The sequence below is a fragment of the Dermacentor silvarum genome, chromosome 2 (assembly GCF_013339745.2).
Source record: "Dermacentor silvarum isolate Dsil-2018 chromosome 2, BIME_Dsil_1.4, whole genome shotgun sequence".
Taxonomy (NCBI): domain Eukaryota; kingdom Metazoa; phylum Arthropoda; class Arachnida; order Ixodida; family Ixodidae; genus Dermacentor; species Dermacentor silvarum.
In genome coordinates this window covers 124,546,500-124,566,948 of record NC_051155.1, presented here as the reverse complement: position 1 = coordinate 124,566,948, position 20,449 = coordinate 124,546,500, and the positions used below count along the sequence as shown (strand labels likewise).

Below are 20,449 nucleotides of genomic sequence, written 5' to 3'. Positions count from 1 at the left end.
CTGATTTAATACCGCGTTATCTTCGTGCTAACCGAATCACCCATCCAAACCCCCCGGTCCTCTTGGAATGAATTTCCAGCCTTCATCGGATAGAAGGCAATGAGGAAGCCTAGCATATTCGCTTGTCTGTGTGGACATACCGAACACCCCGCCCCGATGGCCAGAAGCATATTCCCCTTAAGAGGCCCACAGATCCTGTACGCTCCTTCCAACTCCCATATATATATATATATATATATATATATATATATATATATATATTCATGTGTCGATATATATATCTCACTCGGCGATTTCAGACCATAGCCTTCGATTCATACTGACGCAATCATTCATCAGATTAGCCGCAGATCAGGCCGGCTCATTCGTGAGGTCTGCGGGCCGCATCCTAGCTGGGTACAAACGTGTACTGGGAATGTCCCCATGCAAGCCCTCACATCACACCATTTTATGAACGTTGTCCGATCATGGACGAGCTGGGATGCAGCACCCAAAGGCCTGCATTAGACTCTGCAGTTGCTCCTGGTGCGCTAAGTCCGCAATATCCAAGTGCCGATGACACCCATCCAGTGCTGCCAACCTCCAAAGCCAACTTTCCCCCAAATAAGGTTTCACAATTCCCTAGACTCCCATAGATCTTTTGCAAAATATTGTTGGTCGGTTTGTCAACGTGACCTTTTCAGTGATAATTTGTTTATTGTATTGTGAAAATAGAATGCAAATTGTAAAGTTGAATTTTACTTCGAAGCTCGTGTGAAAATAATCAAATAATGAAATCACCGGAGTCAAACTGCAGATCTCGCAGCGAAAGATTTATGCTAACAGCACAGCTTCCTGCGTGAATTCATGTTTACAGAAGACATCATCACGTATTTACTTTGTTGTTGTACACAGTTGTTTATACTAATATTGTATGCAACCTTATTGCAATTGCACGAAATATGGGCGCCGGACCTTATTTACAGTATGTAACTGTGCCAAAACAGCGCACAGCTTCAAGACACCAATGTCAGAAATGTGAATAATTTTAATAATTTGAGAATACTGACATAACACCACCGTACACACACGCGTTCGTGTCATTTGCAGCGAAGCACGAAGATTCGCGGCTAATTTTTTGCTATTCCTCCAAAGAAAATCTCGCCCAAACAAACGCTACTGGGGCACTGTCCAAGGCTGCTCTAACAATGGGCGGTTCTCGTTTAATTTTAGCATGCTCGTGGTGGGCTGTTTAGCGCCACAATCACGTTATCGTACTTGGCGCTCGGTATATGTGTTCGCTTGCGCCTATAGGTTTGAAACTGCTGCTTTGTTTGGTGTTACAGCATGAGTTTGTTTTGCCGGGGACAGACACATTCTTCACTCAGAGTGCACAGTTATTGGCAGCAGAGCTAGAGTTACGAACGGCAAAATCACAGTCGCAGTACTTAGATAAAGGGCGAAGGGCTTCCAGACCCTGTCGTTTACTTGGCGAGATGCGTTCGCTGTGTTGCTGTACAACCAAATAATAGTTTGCAGGCTGATGCGAAGATAATTCGGGGTGACTGAAATAAGAAAAACACCGTCGCGTCAGCAGTTTTACTGTTTCAGTGTCCTAGGGCTAAAGTTTTCTAGATTTGGACAAACTTTCATATTTCCCTAAATAAATTTGACAATCCCTAGATCCACGGAAATTTCCCGAGAGTTTACAACAATATACCTACACTTCCTCTCCGGGGAGTATCACTCACATGCGCACATGATAAAAAAAAGACTTGGACTACAAACCGTCCATAAGAGAGTTTTATTCTTGTTCGAGGCATCTTACGCCTTATTTCTTTTAAAATTCGGTCGGGAGATCCCATCGGACGATGACTGTCAACAAAAATGCGTTTAGCACTAATTTTGCCCCAAAGAGCTCTCCACATGCCAGTTACGAGTACTCTCACGAGGTACCCTTTCAAGAGCCTCATCACATAGCCATTCGACGAGCGCCAGAAACGGCTCGCGAATACCGAGACGGCGCGTGTCTCTCGTACACGCGCAAGCCACAACGCCCCCGAGTCCAATGAAAAGTGGACGGCGTGGCTCCTGGTCATCGGGGCACGTGAAAGTGTGTTCGGTGTGGAGACGTGGTTGACTGTTGACTAGGCTCCAGTTATCTCTGCTTGCCAGCTGCCTGAAAGTGTTTTTACGCGACAGCGTTAAGGGCACCGTGTCGTAGAAATTCTGCTGTTGGCGGCGGCGTCTCCGGCCGAGAAAATCTTCTTGAACCACGCATCCCGACCCAGGCAGGCCCTTCGCGTGGCGCAGAGGCGTTACTGAAGTAATTGAACTACGCAAAAGTAAAATGCGTCAGAAAATTCGTAAAGTACGACTTGCACACAACCTACGGACATAATAGCGTCGGACTGTAATTTGGATATGCGAGAAAACATAATTATGTTGCGCGTAAACTCAAACACAAACACCTTTTAACAACTATAGCGTTTTCCAGCTACCGTTTGAGGTCCGTCTTATGGCGTTTTTCACTGGTCGCTGAGCAGGATTTTTTGCTCCACGGCTGCGAATCCGCATTTCACTGGTCGAGCTGGAGCGGGTTCGCGCTTTCCACTGGTCGTTTTGGATCAACTCGCTCCGCGCCGGATCGCTCTCACTTGCTCCGCTGCCGAGGCGCGGATTCGGGCGGAAATAGGACGAGAGGACACGTCACTTCCGCTCGCTGGGAGACGGTGATCTTTGTGGCCATGGAAACATGCAGAGCGGAAGTCGATATTTGTCACGCGTGTGTGCAGACTTCCTGTACGATCCAGCGCGGAGCATTTTCGCTCTCCGCTGGCAGATTAGGGTTGGTGAAATGCGAGCGCTCGCTCCAGGATTTCGGCGGCTGCTCCAGATCGACCAGTGAAAAACGCCATTAGTAGGAGCGGCACGGCTCACTCGGTTCCTTGCTACCAAGTTCCTCGCCTTCATGCAATGCGTTCGCCGCCAGCGTTTCCAGGAAAACATTACGGTTACGTAAACTGCAGTTGCCGGGTAACGTGAGAAGCAGTCAGGAATCGTTGAATGTTATCGCATTCTACCCCTAAAGGGTTAAGCGTCCTCCAAACTTTTAGTCTTGTGTCTCCGGGCACAACTTCGCCCACAATAAACCAGTTTGTTTAGTGTGCTTCGTTGAAGAGTGCTACAATATGGCGGCACGACGTATTGCTACAGTCAAAACGAATTGCGTATGAAAGCATGCATGGCAGCTGCATTCATCTTTCGCGCTTCCCTAAACACACTCGGCGCCATGTGCTGCCGCCGCCGCGAAGCCTGGGCATGGCCTCCGAAAGCCGTAGCATGCCGGTGCGTGCGAACGCTAAGAAACGTACCATGCAGCAACCGGACTCCTCTCTCGCACTTCTTTTTGGACACACTGCGCCATCAAGTGGCGTTGCCGAGATGTCTACGCGTGGCCTCTGAGATGAGAAGCGTGGCGCACGGGTGCCTGCAAATGCTGAAAATTGTTCCTTCGGTTGCTGCACACTCAGTGGCACGCAATGAGTGACCCACAATGGCGAGAGGTTCATTGTAGAGTGGCGTATACGCAGTGCATTCATGGCACCGCTCACTAAAGCCTTGGCTTGAAAGGCGTTCATCTAAAAGCGGCATATATGCCAAGTGCAATTGTGGTGCAGCCTGCTAAAGCATCGGGTCGTAGTGCGGAACCCTTGTGTCGAGCGTTGGATTCCGCTCAGCATCGGATAAATTTAGGCTATCTTTTTCGTCATTGTATAGCGCCACATTCACAAAGGCACATACCTAATTGCTCAAGTTGACTTGAAAGACATTCAAAGACACCTACTGAGACATACCTAGTGACCCGAGTTAACATCAAAGAGGTTCATCAGACGACAAGCACAGACCGAGTAGCACATACCCGCTGCTCCAAGTCGGTGTCAAAGCGTTTCTGCGAACAGCGGTACCTACCAGTCCCGCATCTAATGTCACCCATGTCGGCGTGAAGAGGTTCGTTGAAGAGCGGCCCATATGTACACATTGCCGCATATTCAGCGACCCAAGTTGATCCGATGGATGGTCTTAAACTATATTCCCTCAGCACAGCAGGCCGATGCGCTACCCATTCGACCACGGTGACCCGGTAGGCAGGAAACGGTTAGATACAAACATACATAGGTACAGATAGTTGGCCTCTGGGAAGTGCGTGCTGCTAACGCATCTAAATAACTCGGTATTCCAAGCGGGGCTTTGTCGTTGAGAAGTTGTAGAATAAGGACGATAATTTGTGTATTCACTCTGCGTGTGGTGTTCGAAGGAAACGCGTGCGAAGGAAACGAGGAAACGCGGGAAGAGCGCATTTCTTCCTGGCGGTTATACATCAAGAATGTATCTAAGACGCTGGAATTCATTGAGAGAATCACCGTCGCAAGCGCACTTCGAACCTGAAGCTATCGAACATTTTCTACCAGCGTTCTCGCGAATGATTAGAGCAGACGAGGAAACCGGAAAATTGTACGGCACCAGCTACAACACAATGTATAGACAATCGGAGTACGTTATGACTCTGAAATGCCGAGTCCATGATAACCATGTTCTGCTTCGATATGTTTCTGCAACGAACCTAAACTCATTACATGTCCTAACAGTCGCAGATAAGCCATCTCTTGAAGACAGCTTTGACCTGTGTTCTTCTTTTTCTTTCGTTCGCTCTCGAACGCGCTGTGTAACAAAAGTCATACCGCCCCGTCATCATGTCCTTGCAATAAATCTCGCAAGAGCAGCAATCACAAAATAGGGTGGCAATTCACTCGTTTGATATGCTGTAAACAGCAAACGGGCACCGATGTGGCAAGGTGAAATGCAAGGACAACAAGGACGATTTAGTCGTTAATGAGTCCAAATCACGCGTTACTTGTGAATGAAGCAAACACGACAGGCCCGGCCTACACCGCAGTGCCAACCATGACCACTGACACGCGAAACTATATTATTGTTGGGGTAGAGGCAATATACGTATATACGAGCTTTTATAAGTAACTTCTTGATATGCGGCATGACCCACACCAGAGGCACTGGTACGGATGACTATCATTCGCGCGTCTGTAACGTGATTTACCTGCGCGATTCGTGCAAGTCCTGTTTGCGTGTCTGCAAGAACGCTCTTTTATGAATTGCATTGTGAAACCTTGTCTGTGACGACTTGTCTACATTGTAGTTACACTTCCTGTCATCCATTATTTTCGTCGCCTGGTGCGATGTACCTAGCTGAAGCCATTGAACACTGTTTGATGCAGTCGAGAGTAGTAATGTTATATTGGGATGCAGCTTAATGAGCTCACCAAAAAAAGTCACAGGCCTGCGCGGCGCACGCAGCACAGTCACAGCGTAAGCTGGCGGAGCGGCTCAAGAGTAGCTGCAATTTCGGCACCACGCCCACCAGGGTCTTCGCGACAGTTTATTCGCCTCATTTTGACGGGAAATGCCAGCCCGGCGTCGACGGCGAGCTGCGGCTTGTAATGCTCTCTGCACAGCAGTCTGCTGAGCCAGATGATACCTGGCCGCGCAAGCCTGTGACGTTTGCAGGCACCTTAACTAGATGGCGCCACCATACTGGCGGAGCCTGGAGATCGGGTTTTTTTTTATTGCGCGCCTCGTCTGAATGGCATCTTGTCGTCAGCGCATGCGCACGTTGCGTTTGCAGGCGCCTTAACTAGATAGCGCCACCGCACTGGCGGAGGCTCGGATCGTCTCCGCCTGCGTTTAAAGCGCATTTTCCGGTGCCGGATAGCAAGCGCTTGCGTGGCTCAGTGGTAGAGTATCTGGCTCCCACGCAGCGGGCGCGGGTTCGATCCCGGCGGGAACCGGGTACTTTTTTCGCATTTCCAGCGATAGCGGTTACGATCGCCGGACGCCGTCGGCGGCGGTGGCCACCATAGCGAACCGAAACGGCTATTGGAATGAGCCAATAATAGCTTACGTTCCAAAACACATTGATCTAAATATTCACTCTGTGCGTTATTTGGTGTCAAGTAGTATGACGATGTACCGTTCGACATGTCCAGTTACAAGAATGCATTGCCTGCGGAAGATACTCACGTTGGAGCGAAACGCTGAATCTACCATTTCTTCAGCCACCCATTTAGGTCAAATGATCGTCCAGCTGATGTGATAAAATCACCATTTAGTCCACAATGTTATTTACCCACCGTGGTGGCGCAGTGGCTATAGAATTCTGCTACTGTGAACGTGGACGTCGGCTCGATTCAACGGCGGTCGCATATCCCTGAGGGCGAAATGTGAAATCGATCATGTACTTAAATTTAGGTGCAAGTTAAAAAATCCCGGGTGGTCGCAATTATCCCGTAGTGCGCTGCTACCAAGTGTTAGCCCGGGACGTTAAAACCTGTTAATCAGTCAACCAGAGTGATATTTTATTAAAGCGAAGCTTTCTATGTCTCACTGATTCGTTCGTGAGCGCCGAAATCGCACTGCAGGAAAGCCAGCTTACACAATGGAACTATATCTGTGCATCTGCGCACACAATGGAACAATGACCGCGCACCTGCGCACAAAATAGAACAACTGCGCACAACATACGTATCATAGAACGCTACAGTTTACATTCGCAGTTGTACCAATAAGAACAATGGGAACTGCAACGCCACGCTACCCAGACGAACTATACATATCTGCATTGCATTAGACGCGTCTCGCAATGCATTCCCGGCTGTCACAATGGGTAGGCCGCGGGTGCAGCGCATGGCAGAAGAGGCTGCCGCACGCGAACGTAAGCGCAAGCGCTATCGTGCCCATAAGGCCGATCCCGTGTATCGGCAACGGCAGAGCCTTTGACCGTCTACCACAGCGATCACAAGGCAAGACTGTGCAAGTGTAGAGTCGTCCGCGAAAGTGTGTGTGCGTGTAATCAACGGCTACGTGATCTAAAATAAAGGCTATGCAACACAGTGAATTGTGTCTTCATTCATCTTCAACGTTCAAAAAGTACAATTCTAAACAGGCAATCAAATCACATATGCATCGCGTTGGGCCGCTCAGCATTTCTTGGGTTTGTTGCGTGGTCATTGGCTTTGGGCTTTGATTCACTTTGCATGGGAAAAAACTTCGCGTTAAACCATCCTTCTTTAAGAAAGAGGCTTCGATTTTATTACTAAGGTGTATACACTGAACTATTTTAATGCTTCCCTTGTAATTTTAATCCTTGTCCATAGCCTGGGAAAGGTGTCAAAAGGATGAAAACGAACTTTTGGGGCTCTCTGTACGTCACTCTGTTGCCGTGCAAGTTGCAGATACCTATTACAATAATTATTCACTTTTTACCGATCGGCAAGAGTCATTTTCGTCCTACAAAAAGTTATGTAAAGGAAAGAAAACGCGAATGGCCTAATGAATAGAGTGTGGGGCTGTTATTCAGACAATTTCTTTTGTCGTTGTTCAAAAGGCCCGAAGCGAGTGGAAGGAGGAACCTTCCGTTTCTGCCTCAGTGTGCGTGGTATGACGCTTCGCATTAAAAGCTTTTGGACATTGGTTGGTACATACTGTCTTTTGACCGACAAGACAATGCCAACAGGGATAACAGTGTTTCCGGTGGCTTCAATACAGCATAACAGTAAATTCACTCTTAGATTTTTATGGAGTTATTGCTCTCAATTCGAAGTATTTTGTGTGTGCGGTGGAGTAATTAGCTCTACAGCATCGTTATTCTTTGCTCCATCAACATAGGGCTGTTATAGGAGAGTACAGTCGTAGACTGTACTCTTTTAGATACATTATGCAAGCCCACAAGGGTGTGAATTTTGTTTCCACTGATGCACCAGGTAAGCTCTGAAGTGTGTGAATTTCTGCTTTTGAGACAAAACAATTTACACTCTTCAAGGCTTATCTCGTGCCTCCACAGTAACACTACGAGCGTATCTCATGAGTGCATTCCCTTTCTTCAACGCTGTGTGCCTAGCACATTTTGATCAAACATTGTCGTGACAGCGTTCTTAAGAGAAAAGTAGCGCTTTCATAGCATTAAATAAAGTAAATGTACGCTTGGTGAAGAATATTATTGAGAGGAGCATGGCAAACGCCACGGGTTGTTTATTTTTCATATTGTAAGTTGAATTCTTCTGGAGTAAGAGCAGCAACTTAACTCATCCTAACCTTTTGATTTTTCGAGTCCAAGAATGTCGTTCATTTTGGTTGATCCATGGCACGTACCACAGGCGCTCGCTCGCGCATATCTGCTTGCGCGCACGCGGTAGCAAAAGAAGAAGCAAGCTTCAAGGATGGTCGCACGCCACGGCCAAAGGTCCAGGACTCCGCTTTCTGTGCCCGCCGAATTGGCCCAGACGAAGCCCACGTCAGCGCAGAAGCAGTTGGGGAGGCAGCTTCCCTATGGGCATGGCACCTTCCAGCTGGTCCACGTTATCGGCGCGGTCATCGCAGTCTACAACTGCGCGCTGCACTACGAGAGCTTCAGGTTAACGGCTGGCGTAATGGATCACTGGTGCGGGCGTCCCGATTCCATGAAGAACCTCAGCGTGAACGAGTGGAAACAGCTGGCCATACCCGTGGACGAGCAAGGCGAGCACAGCCACTGTACGATGCGCGACCCGCCGGATGGTGGCGATGCGGCTCGCGTCGTGCCTTGCGCATCGTGGGAGTTCGACCTCGACCAGTACGGGAACAACATCGTCAGCCACTGGAACCTAGTGTGCGACAGGCGCTGGCTCATCGACGTCGCGAGGCTCGTGTACGCGGCCGCCAGCATGGCATCGCTGCCCGTAGTCGGAGCGCTCGCGGACAGCGTGGGTCGCAAGGACGGTACTCCTCTTAATCGTACCCGTGGTCCTCATATCGGGCGCCGCCAGTGCCGTGCCGGATGACTTCCAGTTCTTCGTGGCTGTGCGCGCCGTCGTGTCAGCCTCCACGAGTGCCCTCGTGGTACCTATGTACGCGCTGATTTATGAATTGGCACCGATAGAAAAATACCCTCTTTACATCATCATGATCGCGCTATCTGCGTTCATGCTATCACCGGTCACGCTGTTTACCGCTCAACTCGTGAAGTCAGGATGGGCGACACTACAGCTGATACTGATGGTTCCAACGTGCCTTCTCCTGCTACTTTATTACACCATCGATGAGTCACCCAGCTGGCTTTTGGAGACAGGCAACGTCAAGGAAGCCGAGCGCATCGCTTTGCGTGCGGCTAGTATGAACAAGGTCTCCCCAGAGAACTGCCGAAATCTCATGGCAGATCAGGTAGCGGAGATTAAGGCCCGTACTCAGGATGATGGATACCGCAGCGGTATCTGCAGCCAACAATTCAGGGTTTGCACTATTACCATCTGTTATATGTGGACTGCGATAAGCTACGCCTTCAACTCCTTCGTCATAAACGACGGTGTTCCCGTCGGGGAAATCACGACCGCCTTGAGCTTCATCGTGTCCTTCATCTTGTGCGTCGTGTCAGCGCCATTCGTTACTTCTTTTGGCTTCCGGAACACCGTGACCACCTCCGGACTCGTCTTTGCCGTAGCACTGACCGCCCTTGCCACTGACCTACGGGAGCAGACGGCGATGCGTGGTTCGCTCGTAATTATGATACGCGCGACTGGAACCGTATGCTTGACGTTCTTTCTCATCATGTCCGTCATCCCGTACCCAGTCATGACCCGCTGTCTAAGCGTCTCTGTGAGTCTCGCCTTCAGCCGACTGGGCGATACCTTGGCCCAGATGAGTCCAGTGCTCTTCGGCGGCCGCCGTACAACGTTGCAGCTTGCCATTGCTGCCGCCTTCATGTCACTTTTCGTGGTGGGCGCAGAACTTGTGCCCTGTCACATCGACACTGGGCTGCAATACCACTTAGCGCCCAGCAAGAGCTCTGGCCACGTGACCAGCGAGGAGTGGAAGCACGCCATGCAAGGGACACTGGTGCGTCTACCAAGGGCGCCCACGAAGTGCAGGAGCACCCCCATCACGAAGGACAGAGCAACATCGAGCCCAACAAGTCCCAACAAAACATACTAGAACACACGTGACGCATGTCACTTGTACACCACGGCATTGTTTCTGTGACGTCTCGGAGTTAAGTATTTTGCCATAGTTTGTCGCACGTTTGCGTTACTAGGCGTTCAAATGGAGTATATTTCTTGTATATTAGCTGGGTAGAACTTTGTATTACTGCGTTGCTGTAACCGTTTCAACTTGTGGAGACGGCCGGGCCGCTTGGACTGTCTGTATATTCGCTGGCTTAGAGAAAGTACATCTGCTCCTAAGCGTTGAAGAATGTCCCAGAGTAGCAGCCGCACCGTTACAGTTTCCTGCGCGTACCTCGGACGGCCTCACTTTTCGCCACGACCTGATTGCAGTGATACTGCCACAAGCTGTTTTCACGTATGCTTTATTTTATTATTCTTTAACCTAAGTGTCCACGTTAATGAGGCGACGGGATTCTCGTGCCATGCTGTCACTCTGTCGCCATTCCGAGAAAAGAGAGAGTGGGCAAACTAAACAAGATTCTTCGAATGAATGAGACTTCGTGATAATTTTGTACAATGGCGTACGATGCTGCCGATTGGAAGAGTATGCACAAGGTTACCCAAACCGGACTTTCGTCGAGTATGTACAGACTAGTCCTAGCCTCTACGGTGTTACTCAAAAATGTTTAGCACATTCTTAAAGTGTCTTCGTCCGAGTCTTTTCTCGACAGTCTTACAATTGTAAACGTGTTGACCCATAATTTCTCTTTAAAGCGTAGCTGTCTTGACGAGCTCACTCACGCTTTCCTTGCCGTGGCTACTGGCTGAGGGGGTACTGCTGCTACTGTCTTCCTGGATTAAAAAAAACAAGCTAGGTGGCCTTAATGTTCTCTTTAAGTCTATTGAATGGCACTAGCCCCTAGACCTTAGGTTAACGCACGTCCTTCTTCTACCACACCCAGAGGACCACCTTAAGCAATGGCTCACACCCTCGGATACGGCGGCCTCCCCATTACGACGACAGAAGAGAAGTGGAAGACAGCTGTGGAAGAAGACGATGACGACGAACGCGTGAGCAGTGCCACGAGCGCGTTCGCGACGTTGCGCCGAGGGGCGCCAACGAGCCAGCTGTGGAAGACGACGACGGCGCTCGAGCCATTGCTGATGATGTTAGTTATTCATCATCATCATCGTAACTAAACTTATGCTCCTATATCAATATATCCTATACAACTCTTAACTTGAACCAATACCTCCTTTTAGATGTTTCTTTTTTTTATTCTCATGGTTCCGGAGACACCTCAACTTCCGGTCGCCAGAGGCCGACTTCCGGTGGGCTCCTTGCGAAACATAATTTCGCTAGGCGCTAGCGCCATAAAATAAATTCTTGGGTATTGCGTGTCGAAACCGCGATATGATTATGAGGCATGCCGTAGTGGAAAAGCGGCCAGTCGCGCGGTCATTTTACGTGCATTCGCGGCCTTCTTTCACGCTCGGATAGCACTTTTATGTAGCACGTATTGAGCAACAGAAAGTTGTATCTAGAATTTTTCATGCTCTACAATTTTCTCATCGACACTTTTCATCTAATTAAAATGTTTCAGAAGTTGATTAATTCATTACCTATGCGGAATGCAAAAAAATAATCTGAGTATTTACAAGCGACAGCAAACATTATCTTGGTACTGGCCAGCTACGTGGTATTTGCATGTTTTTAAATCTTGGTGCATGATAGTTGGGACACCCTGTATATATGTATACAGAGCTTATATGAAGGTACCCACTAAGGTGCTCATATGAACCCTGTATGATGACCATGTATGTCCCGTTCTGTTCTGCGTAACAAAATAACTTGCTACATAAAACCTGAACATGGAATGTCCCGGTCTGGTGATAGAATGGTTAATTATATTTAATGAATTCTTTGATTTACTCTCTCAAATTTATTCATTTGGTATGTGCCACAGGGGATGTGCCTGTTCTTAACTAATGCTTCAAAACGGTTATGTCCCACTCTTACACAAGCGCTACAGAATCCCCAAATGAATGAATGAATGAATGAATGAATGAATGAATGAATGAATGAATGAATGAATGAATGAATGAATGAATGAATGAATGAATGAACTTTATTGTACGAAGAGTGGTGTGGTTAATCTCGGATGGAGCCCTCTTGTAGAGCCCCACTGGCCGCGGCGGCTCGCCGGGCCTTGTCCAGGGTCGCCAGTTGGCTTCCCAGTGCCAGCTCGGAAAGCCGTGCCTCCCAAGACCACGTTGTGAGTGTCTGTGATGAGCTCACCAGCCTGGATACTGCCTGGGCTGGGTGCTCCGTACACTGTGTCAGTGTGGCTGTGTGGTCGTTGCACCAGGGGCATACCCTGTTTGCGTATACCTCTGGAAACATTGCGTGCAATCTCGATATGTGCGGGTAAGTGTTGGTTTGAAGAGGGCGCTAGTCCCTGGCTTCTTGGCTGCTTAACTTGCGATGTGGAGGAGCGTACTTCCGTCTGGTCAGGCGTTGGTCCTCCAAAATCTGCCTGCTCATGATGGGATATTCATGGTGGTTTGTGAGGGGCCTCGAAGAGTCTTCTGCGGCTCGGCCATCAAGTCCGCGAGCTACGCAGTCGGCCTCCTCGTTGCCTTCCAAACCTGAGTGCCCTGGGCACCAGATGACCCCATGGTCCTCAGTCAGCGTGGGGCCCAAGATATTGGTGACGCACCTGGGAAGTGTGCCTCTAAGATATAGCCGACCGGCGGCCTGTGAATCCGTCAGGATATATGCGGAGCGACCTCTTCGTTCTGCTTCTTTGATTGCGAGGGCTATGGCTCCTGCGTCCGCGGTGGCGCTTGATCTGGTGCGTATAGATGCCCAGGCCACCACTTTGCTTCATACCTGTCTTAAATTTCTGCGCATTCAACTGTCATCACCAAATCGTACGCATCGCTGTTCGCTGTAAAGCATTAACCGCTTTACTTAAGCTTCGCTTTGCATTGATTCCAACATTAGTGCCGGAAGTGCATTTCTTTTACTGCACTAAGCATGTGAATAGCAGGAAACCTGGGATCGCCCTTTACCCTGCAACAATCATGTTACAAGTAGAAAGGAAGTGGTCGTTTCCGCGACTGACCGAGTCCGCTACCCTCGGATGCGTTCGGGTGCAGTGGCAGTGTTCTGATAATGCGGCAGCGAAGAAGCCATGCGGGCTGTAAGAGCTAACACTTAGGTCACCGTGGCACATGTTTTTGCATGTGGTTAGGCGCTTTATATGTGGTGGTGCTCTTATGTCATGTCTATTGAAGCAACGTCCACCTAGCACGCTCATGTTTTCATGAATAGGAAAAAACAAGCCCGAAAATCCTACGTATGCAAGGATGAGGATAGAAAAAGTGTACATTATAGTTCTCGGTGGTCGACTAAGAATGCTCCTTTCTGCGGCTCTGGTGGTTCGTCTAAGTATCAGATGACCTTCAGACATTTCTATTCTTGTTTGTATGTTTTTTTTTCTTTTGGCTTTTTCTTTTTTTATTTTTGGCCTTTTCGTCATTGTGAGTGTATCAGCGTAGGCTGATATCTCAAAACTACACTGGTAGGGGCTCTTCAACGTTCTCAGACCACATTACTTCCCTCTCAGAACCTACTTTTGGATTTTCTGAGGGGCACTGGACATTGCTGGAGGGATGCTTGCTCAGCAGTTATAGGGATTTGGTTGTTTTGACGGCCAGTCTGGGGGAGGGGGGGTGACATTGCTATTACATTGGTGTCTTCGAGTCATTTGAGTTACCTATGTCATTTGTTTAACGAACTTTTCTCATGTATTTTTGTCCGAATTGAAGGCGTTTTTTTTTAACATCCGAATCTTGGCCGATCCCGCATTCTGGGTATCCGCCATCAGTAAACGGTAGACGCACACCACTGTCGCTCCTGTCTTGGCAACAATACTTCTATATCGGCGATGCGTCTGCATGCGCAAGAATGGGAAGTTGGTTGGGCCCGACGCTCATGGAAACTCACGTGGCTTCGTCACGTCTGTTTATCAACGCTGACGAGACCGGAGCGCGTCGCGATTACGACCGATAAAAAGGCTCCCACAGAAGTCGCAAAAGTCCGAGAACTCAATAAAGAACGCCGATAAATACGCACACCGATGTTTTTACTGGATCACTGCAATACATATTGAACTCTTACGTGCTTTACTACACAGTTCTCAAATCAAATTCCCAGTGTAGTGGAGATCTTCGACTTGTATTGCGCCTTTTTCTCTACCGCCTTAGCTGCTGCCTCGCTGGCCTCTTTCCGCGTCACGCTGAGAAAGATCTGCTCCAGCGACGTGTCCGTGATGTAGAAGTCGTGCAGCTTGAATCGCTTCTTCACTCGAGCCATGCTGGTGAACATTTCGCTCCACAGCATTTGCACGCCGGACATTCGGAACTCGAGCAGACCCTGCATGTGTGACCGGCGTAGAGGACTTCAACAGCGATGTGGTTATGGCACAACAAAGAAAGGCGAGTCAACCACTCTTGGCATAGAAGAAAGACAAGGACTCCTGAGGTGCATTAGTGGACCATGTGGCTTATTGTCCCATGTTTTTCCGCGTTAGTATACGAAGAGGGAGAGGGGCTCCCCAGAAGACTGTCTTTTTCTTTGATGTCAACCACTGGTAAATCACCTTAACTTTACTTACGCAACCTTAACGTGCTTTTGTACCATATTAACGCTGCATAATGTCCTTTATCGAACGTTTACTTTACTTTCTGCCTTTTTAGAACACCGGGATCGGCCCACGGCTATCGTTGAGTATAGCCACACTTCAGGTTCCGTGTTGGGTGCGAGCAATTCGGGGTTTCATTCCTGATGTTTTGCCTTATCCACGCGATAGCGTTTGGGGCCCGGTGTCGCAGAAAATCCGGCGTCAGCGTCTGTGTCGGCGTCGGCGTGGACGTCGGCGTCCGTGGCGGAGAAAATGAGCCCGGACCACCCCGATCGCGCAGGCCACGTGGCAGGTTGCGTGGTGCAAGGTATTAGTGAACAAAATCTGAATTTCTCACAGTGAAATCCGTCAGAAAAATGGTAAAGTACGACTTAACCAAAATCTACAGACATGGTGGCGTCGGATTGTAATTTGAATGTCAGAGAAAAGATATGTCTGTTACGAGGAAACTTAAATACGAACAACTTTTCCAGCATTTCTACCATACCAACACGGTGCGTTCGGGTAATTGCGAAAATGCTATCCAGATGGCGCTAACATCCTCGGAAAGTCAAATTGGGACTTCACCTGCCTAATGCGTTTTGGACCCGCGCGCGCGTCGGGGCAATAGCAAACAATTAATAAAATAATAAAAAAGGTCCTAGGGCCTTCACATTTTATTATAGACGACTTATATTGCCCCTGGAAAAACGTCTTCCCAGCAATGCATTTCTGTTTAAAAGGGAAGCCGACTTTAAGGGGATCGGTGTAAGCTTGGTCTTTGTAAGCTGGCTTTCCCACGTTCTGTGTTGCAGTGAAACCTTCTGAAAGAAAAATGCGATGCGAACGGGTCCCGAAAACGCTATCGCGTTCCATTCTTAAAAGCGAAGCTTAAGCGTCCTCCAATTTTTTACTATTCGGCCCATAACCTTACGCTAATTGGCGGGGCCTTTTTCGATCCAAGCATCATTTTAACATTTTGGGAGATGTTAATGTGTAAGTCGGGGCTCCCGCCTCTGATGTGAAGTTGCTCTAGAGCGCGCTTTCAGCGCCGAAATTAATTATTCATATCTCGGAACACAAAAGCTTTAGAAGTGTCAGATAAAATTAAGTTGCCCTCGAATGCCATTTATTCAAGTTTCTAATATAAATATATACGATAATGGTGAAATGCAAATCGGTAATTAAAATGTTTGGTTAACTGCGGAATTTACTGACTTTATATCTTCTCGAAAGCACATACACCACCTGTCAAGCAGTATTTACATAGGTAACGTAGCCCTTTCTATTAATATTACTTTGATTATTATTATTACTTTGATAAGTTTGATCTAGTGAACCCTGCATATGTATTGAAGCAATCGTCGCAAAACTGCAGGCTTGCTAGTTGTGTAATTTTATGATTACCAGCCGTTATGTACTACCTAAGCAGACGACGCGTACACCTGGTGGTCAGCGGATGTGAAGCTAATCTCAACACGAAGTTTTTAGGGAAGAAACCACGAACTGAGGTTTCCGAGGTTTTCAGTGTTAAGCGGAGGCCGCCTAAGCCTAATTTTGGCACTGTGGCTGATGGATTTAAAGTCGACCCTAAAGTGGGCAACAGTTCAGGAACTTCTCAGGCACACAAAATTTGACAAAGCGTCCATCCACCTAAAAGCCATGTAGTGCATAAAAAAAAACACCGCATATCCACGGGGTGAATGATGATGAGTGGGCGAAGCTCCGGAGGGAATCATCGGTAAACCGTGAATCTTCCGTGTAATTCGCCCAATCTCGCCGCACTAAATCGAACGATTGACTTCCACCAATGACACACGCCATATGTGACGTCATTCCTATTTTATAACAGCGCCCTTCATTATAATTGCACCATCTCCCGCTTAAGAGGACCCTAGCACAAACGCGTTAGAAACGTGCAGTACTCTCTAGTAAGGGGGAGAGGCCACAGCGTCTTACGCAGCCGTTTACACATGCCGGAACGTGCACCGCGTTTGCCGACGCCATCACATGACTGCTGAGAGAGTATAACCCCCGTATTCATAAACGCTCCTCGACTTGAACTTGACTTGCCACCGCCTTCAACGCGTTTCGAACGCGCTGCCCAAGGCGGTGGCAAGTCAAGTTCAAGTCGAGGAGCGTTTATGAATACGGGGGTAAGGCGGAGAGGCCACAGCGTCTTACACCAGCTTCTTACACGGGCCGTAACGCGCTAGCACAAACGCGTTATAAACGCGCAGTCTTTCGTTAATGTTGGGTATTTATTGTCATCGTGGTGCGTGTGTCCATGTGCGCTTTGTGGCGTAGTGGTTAGCGCCGCGCGTTCGGAAGCGAAGGGTTCCTGGTTCGATTCCGCGCTACGGACACAACTTTCGGAATTTTTTTTTCATAAAAGCAGACGTGGCTACCTACTACTACGACGACGACGACTACTACTACATACTACAGAGGAGGGACAGACCCACACCCTAAGGAGCTTCGCCCCTAAAAAGCGGTAGCCTCGCCCACAAGGCAAAGCATCGATTGCGGTAGCAAATTATTGCACAGCTATACAACTCGTAAACATTCGTTTACTAACAAAGTAACAAGCATGGTGTCACGCGCGCACAGGCAAGCATGAACACATCTCACTGGACGACCGCGGAAGCTCTGTCAAAACGCTGCCGTGAGGAGGAGCGGCAGCAGCAGCGAGCGAATTGCCCTTCGTCGTGCCTCTCGTTTCAAAGTGAATGGCGAAAACACCGCGCATGGCGAACTCTATCTCCGTCGCAGGTCGTTCTAACGATAGGGCCCGCGCGGCCGTGCCATCCGCAGCAGACGGAGCAGAACGCTACCCTCACACCTCCTCCCCCCAGTGCCTTGAGCGCGACGGAAGACGGCGCTTCCTCCCCGCTGTCATGATGTGCGGTGAGTTGTTCGAGAGATCATCAAGGACTTGTTAATTTATGGCACCGCGCAAGCTTTCTGTGCCACGAAGACGACGGCATGACGTGGTTATATGATGGCTGATGGGGTACGGAGGTGTACGCGCGCGCGTAGGGCCGAAGAACCCGAGCGTGCAAGGGGTTCACCCAACCGCATCGAAGTTTCCCCGATGACCTGGTGTCTACCGGGCACGACTTAAGCAGGGACCGTTCGAGGAATTAAGGCTGCTGAGGTGCGGAGGTACGGGCTTGACGGGCTCCTGGACCTGGCCTCACAGAGGCCTCCACCCAGACGCAAAGTGCTTTCCCGACAACCTGTGGCGTCTCTCGAGGTTTGCGGAGACGGAGCGGCGTTGCGAAAACCAGACAGCTGCAGGGCTTGGCCGTCCTCGAGCGTCTGCGAGTGTCGCTCTTCTACCTTCGTCATAGAGATCTTGTCCAGCAGAAACTTAAACCGGTGAACTTTCTGTCATAGTTTTATTGCGCAGAACCAGGACTACATAGCCTTCGTTTTCACTGCATTGTGCTTAAGAGCTTTGTGTTGAACCTCGTGCCGGCCTATTTAATCAAGTCTACGGCACAGTCACCAACGCCGAACGCATTTTCAGCGACGTCGGGCAAACGCCGATGGCGTCGACAACAGTTCTGCGTGTTGCCGATGCTGCTGCATGTCAAGTTTATACAGCTGATAAGCTAATATCATCACTCCGTATAGCTCTCTACAAGTTTGCTATCGCAATTGATGCTTTCGCCTTTCAGGTGCACTGCGACAACTTTTTTTTAACACGAAAGTGTTTTATGCCGGGGTCCCACCAAGACTTCACTGACGTATTTCCGTCCACGGAAATACGCATAGAACATAATACAAAGAAAGAAACCAGAAGAAAAAGTTCCACAAACATGCAAAATTTGGAAATCGAACCTACGACCTCTCGGTCCGCGACGATAGATCGCCGAGCGTTTAACCCATTGCGCCACAAACGCATTTGCAGAGAGCTACACAGACGCGCCTTATATATCTAACACTCCTCCGTGTACCCGCGCTCTTGCTCGGGGCGGTGCCGCCGCCTACGAGCAGAAAAGAGAAGTACTGCATTATGACACTAACGCGCACCGACAGTGAACGCTTCGGTGGTCTGCAGGAGTCCTCAAGTACGAAACCGTTGATCCATTGATCAATGTTTCGACGCCTTGCAGCAATCGGGGTCATCATACTGTGTTGCCAGTGTTTTTGCGCAAAACGGCTTCGAAGTGGCAGAAGTGTGGTAAACGAAATTGTAAAGAGTGGCAAAAGGAAACGCAGCTCAAGGACTGGTACGGCCAGTCACCGGAGATGATAAAAAAATCAGTATGGAAGTATTGAAAGTTTGAGATTCATGTACTGATAAGCGTGCAATGAACAGGGACAGTCTACCTGGAGACTATTTTAAGATGTAAATGAGTGCTTTCATTCATTCTTGCGCATATTTTCTTTGTGCAAAATAATTAAAGTTATCCGTTTGCCTTCCGTTCGTATTTTTACGATTTTTTCGTGTCATAATTGAGCCATTTTGAAGAATGGGAAAATTTTTTTCAACTTACGCTTCTTTTGGGCTTCTTCGCAAAAGTCGCGCCGCTTTATTGGGCTTCTTTTGGGATGATTATTAGCTTGTGACTTGGCAGCATCTGGCAACTCCGATCAGCGGCAGACTGACCACAACTTAAATGTAGAAGCTTTGTTTTGAATTGTGGTCTACACCTGTAGACTTAATCGACATTTCCCTAGCAACAGCGCCGGATTTTCGAGTTTTAAAATAAATGTCTCATGACCTGAATTCAAATTTCATCGACAGCGCCCTGTAACAAACGCCTTATCGCGTTTATAGCATTTGAGTGGGGACGGTACATGCTAAAGCTTTTCTTTTGGTTGGTTGGGAGCACATGTGTTCGACGTAACGCACTCGCAAAGCGATGCTTTCGCAGCTTGCTTTAAGTAGAGCCTCACCTCATAGCTGTGCACGAGCTCCGCCTCGGGGAAGTGCTCGCGTACGGCATAACGACAGCTCGGTGGTAGGAAATGTCCTGCTGGCGGTCTGGGTATGTTTTCACCGTGATGGTAAAGCCTTTCCCAACTTATCCTTCAAGTGCGCCAGCGACCCCAGGCACTGTAGCTTGCCCTCGTCCAGGATGGCGATGCGGTTGCACAAGAACTCCACGTCCGACAGGCTGGCACATTCCGTAGGAAAACAAAACTAAAAAACCAATTGAGTTTTCGTATACTGCAACGTAGCACGTTTAGCGAAGGGACATTAAGAAGGTCGCAATTTCGCCCGAAAGGCGAAGCATCAATTGCGATAGCAAATTAGTATAGAGAGCTATATGGAGTAGGTATGATTGTTTTATCAGCTGCATAACTTGAACACATTCGCTTACTAACTCAATTAACAAGCATGGTGTCAGGCGCGCACAAGCAAACAGGAGTATATCACACTCGATGACCGCAGTCAACCACTGTCAAAACGCTGGCGTGAGCAAGCGCGGCTGCAGCAGCGAGCGAAGGTTCGTGCGGTCTATGGCTTCAACGGAAACCGAGGGGTGAAAGTACAGCGCATACAAAGATAAGAGCCGTGTGGAGATCGCTTTCAAGATATGGTGCGCGCGACAGCCCGGAGCCGCGCAATGTACAAGTACGCAGTTGCTGGCAGAGTAGCAGCCGCCTCCCCCCCTTCCAGCACTGCCTTCCCACTTTCCTACTTTCGCGTGGCAGATTGAGTCACCAGTCTCCCTTGCGCCCAGTAGCAAAATACGCATTTTGTGTCGCAGTTAAACGTCGCCTTCCCTCCCTCCATTCTATCCCCCCACGGCCTTTCGCACGACGGAAGACGTC

The 20,449-nt window shown here is 48.8% G+C and overlaps 3 protein-coding genes across 3 annotated transcripts in view; 2 read left to right on the top strand and 1 right to left on the bottom strand.

Annotated features, from left to right (window-relative positions):
• Positions 1-8,273: 8,273 nt before the first annotated feature.
• On the top strand, positions 8,274-8,873 carry LOC119440358 (solute carrier family 22 member 6-like). The gene has a single exon (XM_037705274.1). It carries the CDS (start codon positions 8,274-8,276, stop codon positions 8,871-8,873), a length of 600 nt encoding a protein of 199 aa, XP_037561202.1.
• A 214-nt stretch (positions 8,874-9,087) lies between these two features.
• LOC119440357 (solute carrier family 22 member 5-like) lies at positions 9,088-10,020 on the top strand. Its single transcript, XM_037705273.1, has one exon. The coding sequence runs from the start codon at positions 9,088-9,090 to the stop codon at positions 10,018-10,020; it is 933 nt and encodes a 310-aa protein (XP_037561201.1).
• A 4,161-nt stretch (positions 10,021-14,181) lies between these two features.
• Positions 14,182-20,449, bottom strand: part of LOC119440356 (retinal-specific phospholipid-transporting ATPase ABCA4-like) — an 86,528-nt gene continuing 80,260 nt past the window's right edge. The window contains 4 exon segments of the mRNA XM_049662879.1: positions 14,182-14,412; positions 19,568-19,617; positions 19,620-19,694; positions 19,697-19,788. Of these exon segments, the coding sequence (XP_049518836.1) occupies positions 14,182-14,412; positions 19,568-19,617; positions 19,620-19,694; positions 19,697-19,788 (448 nt within the window).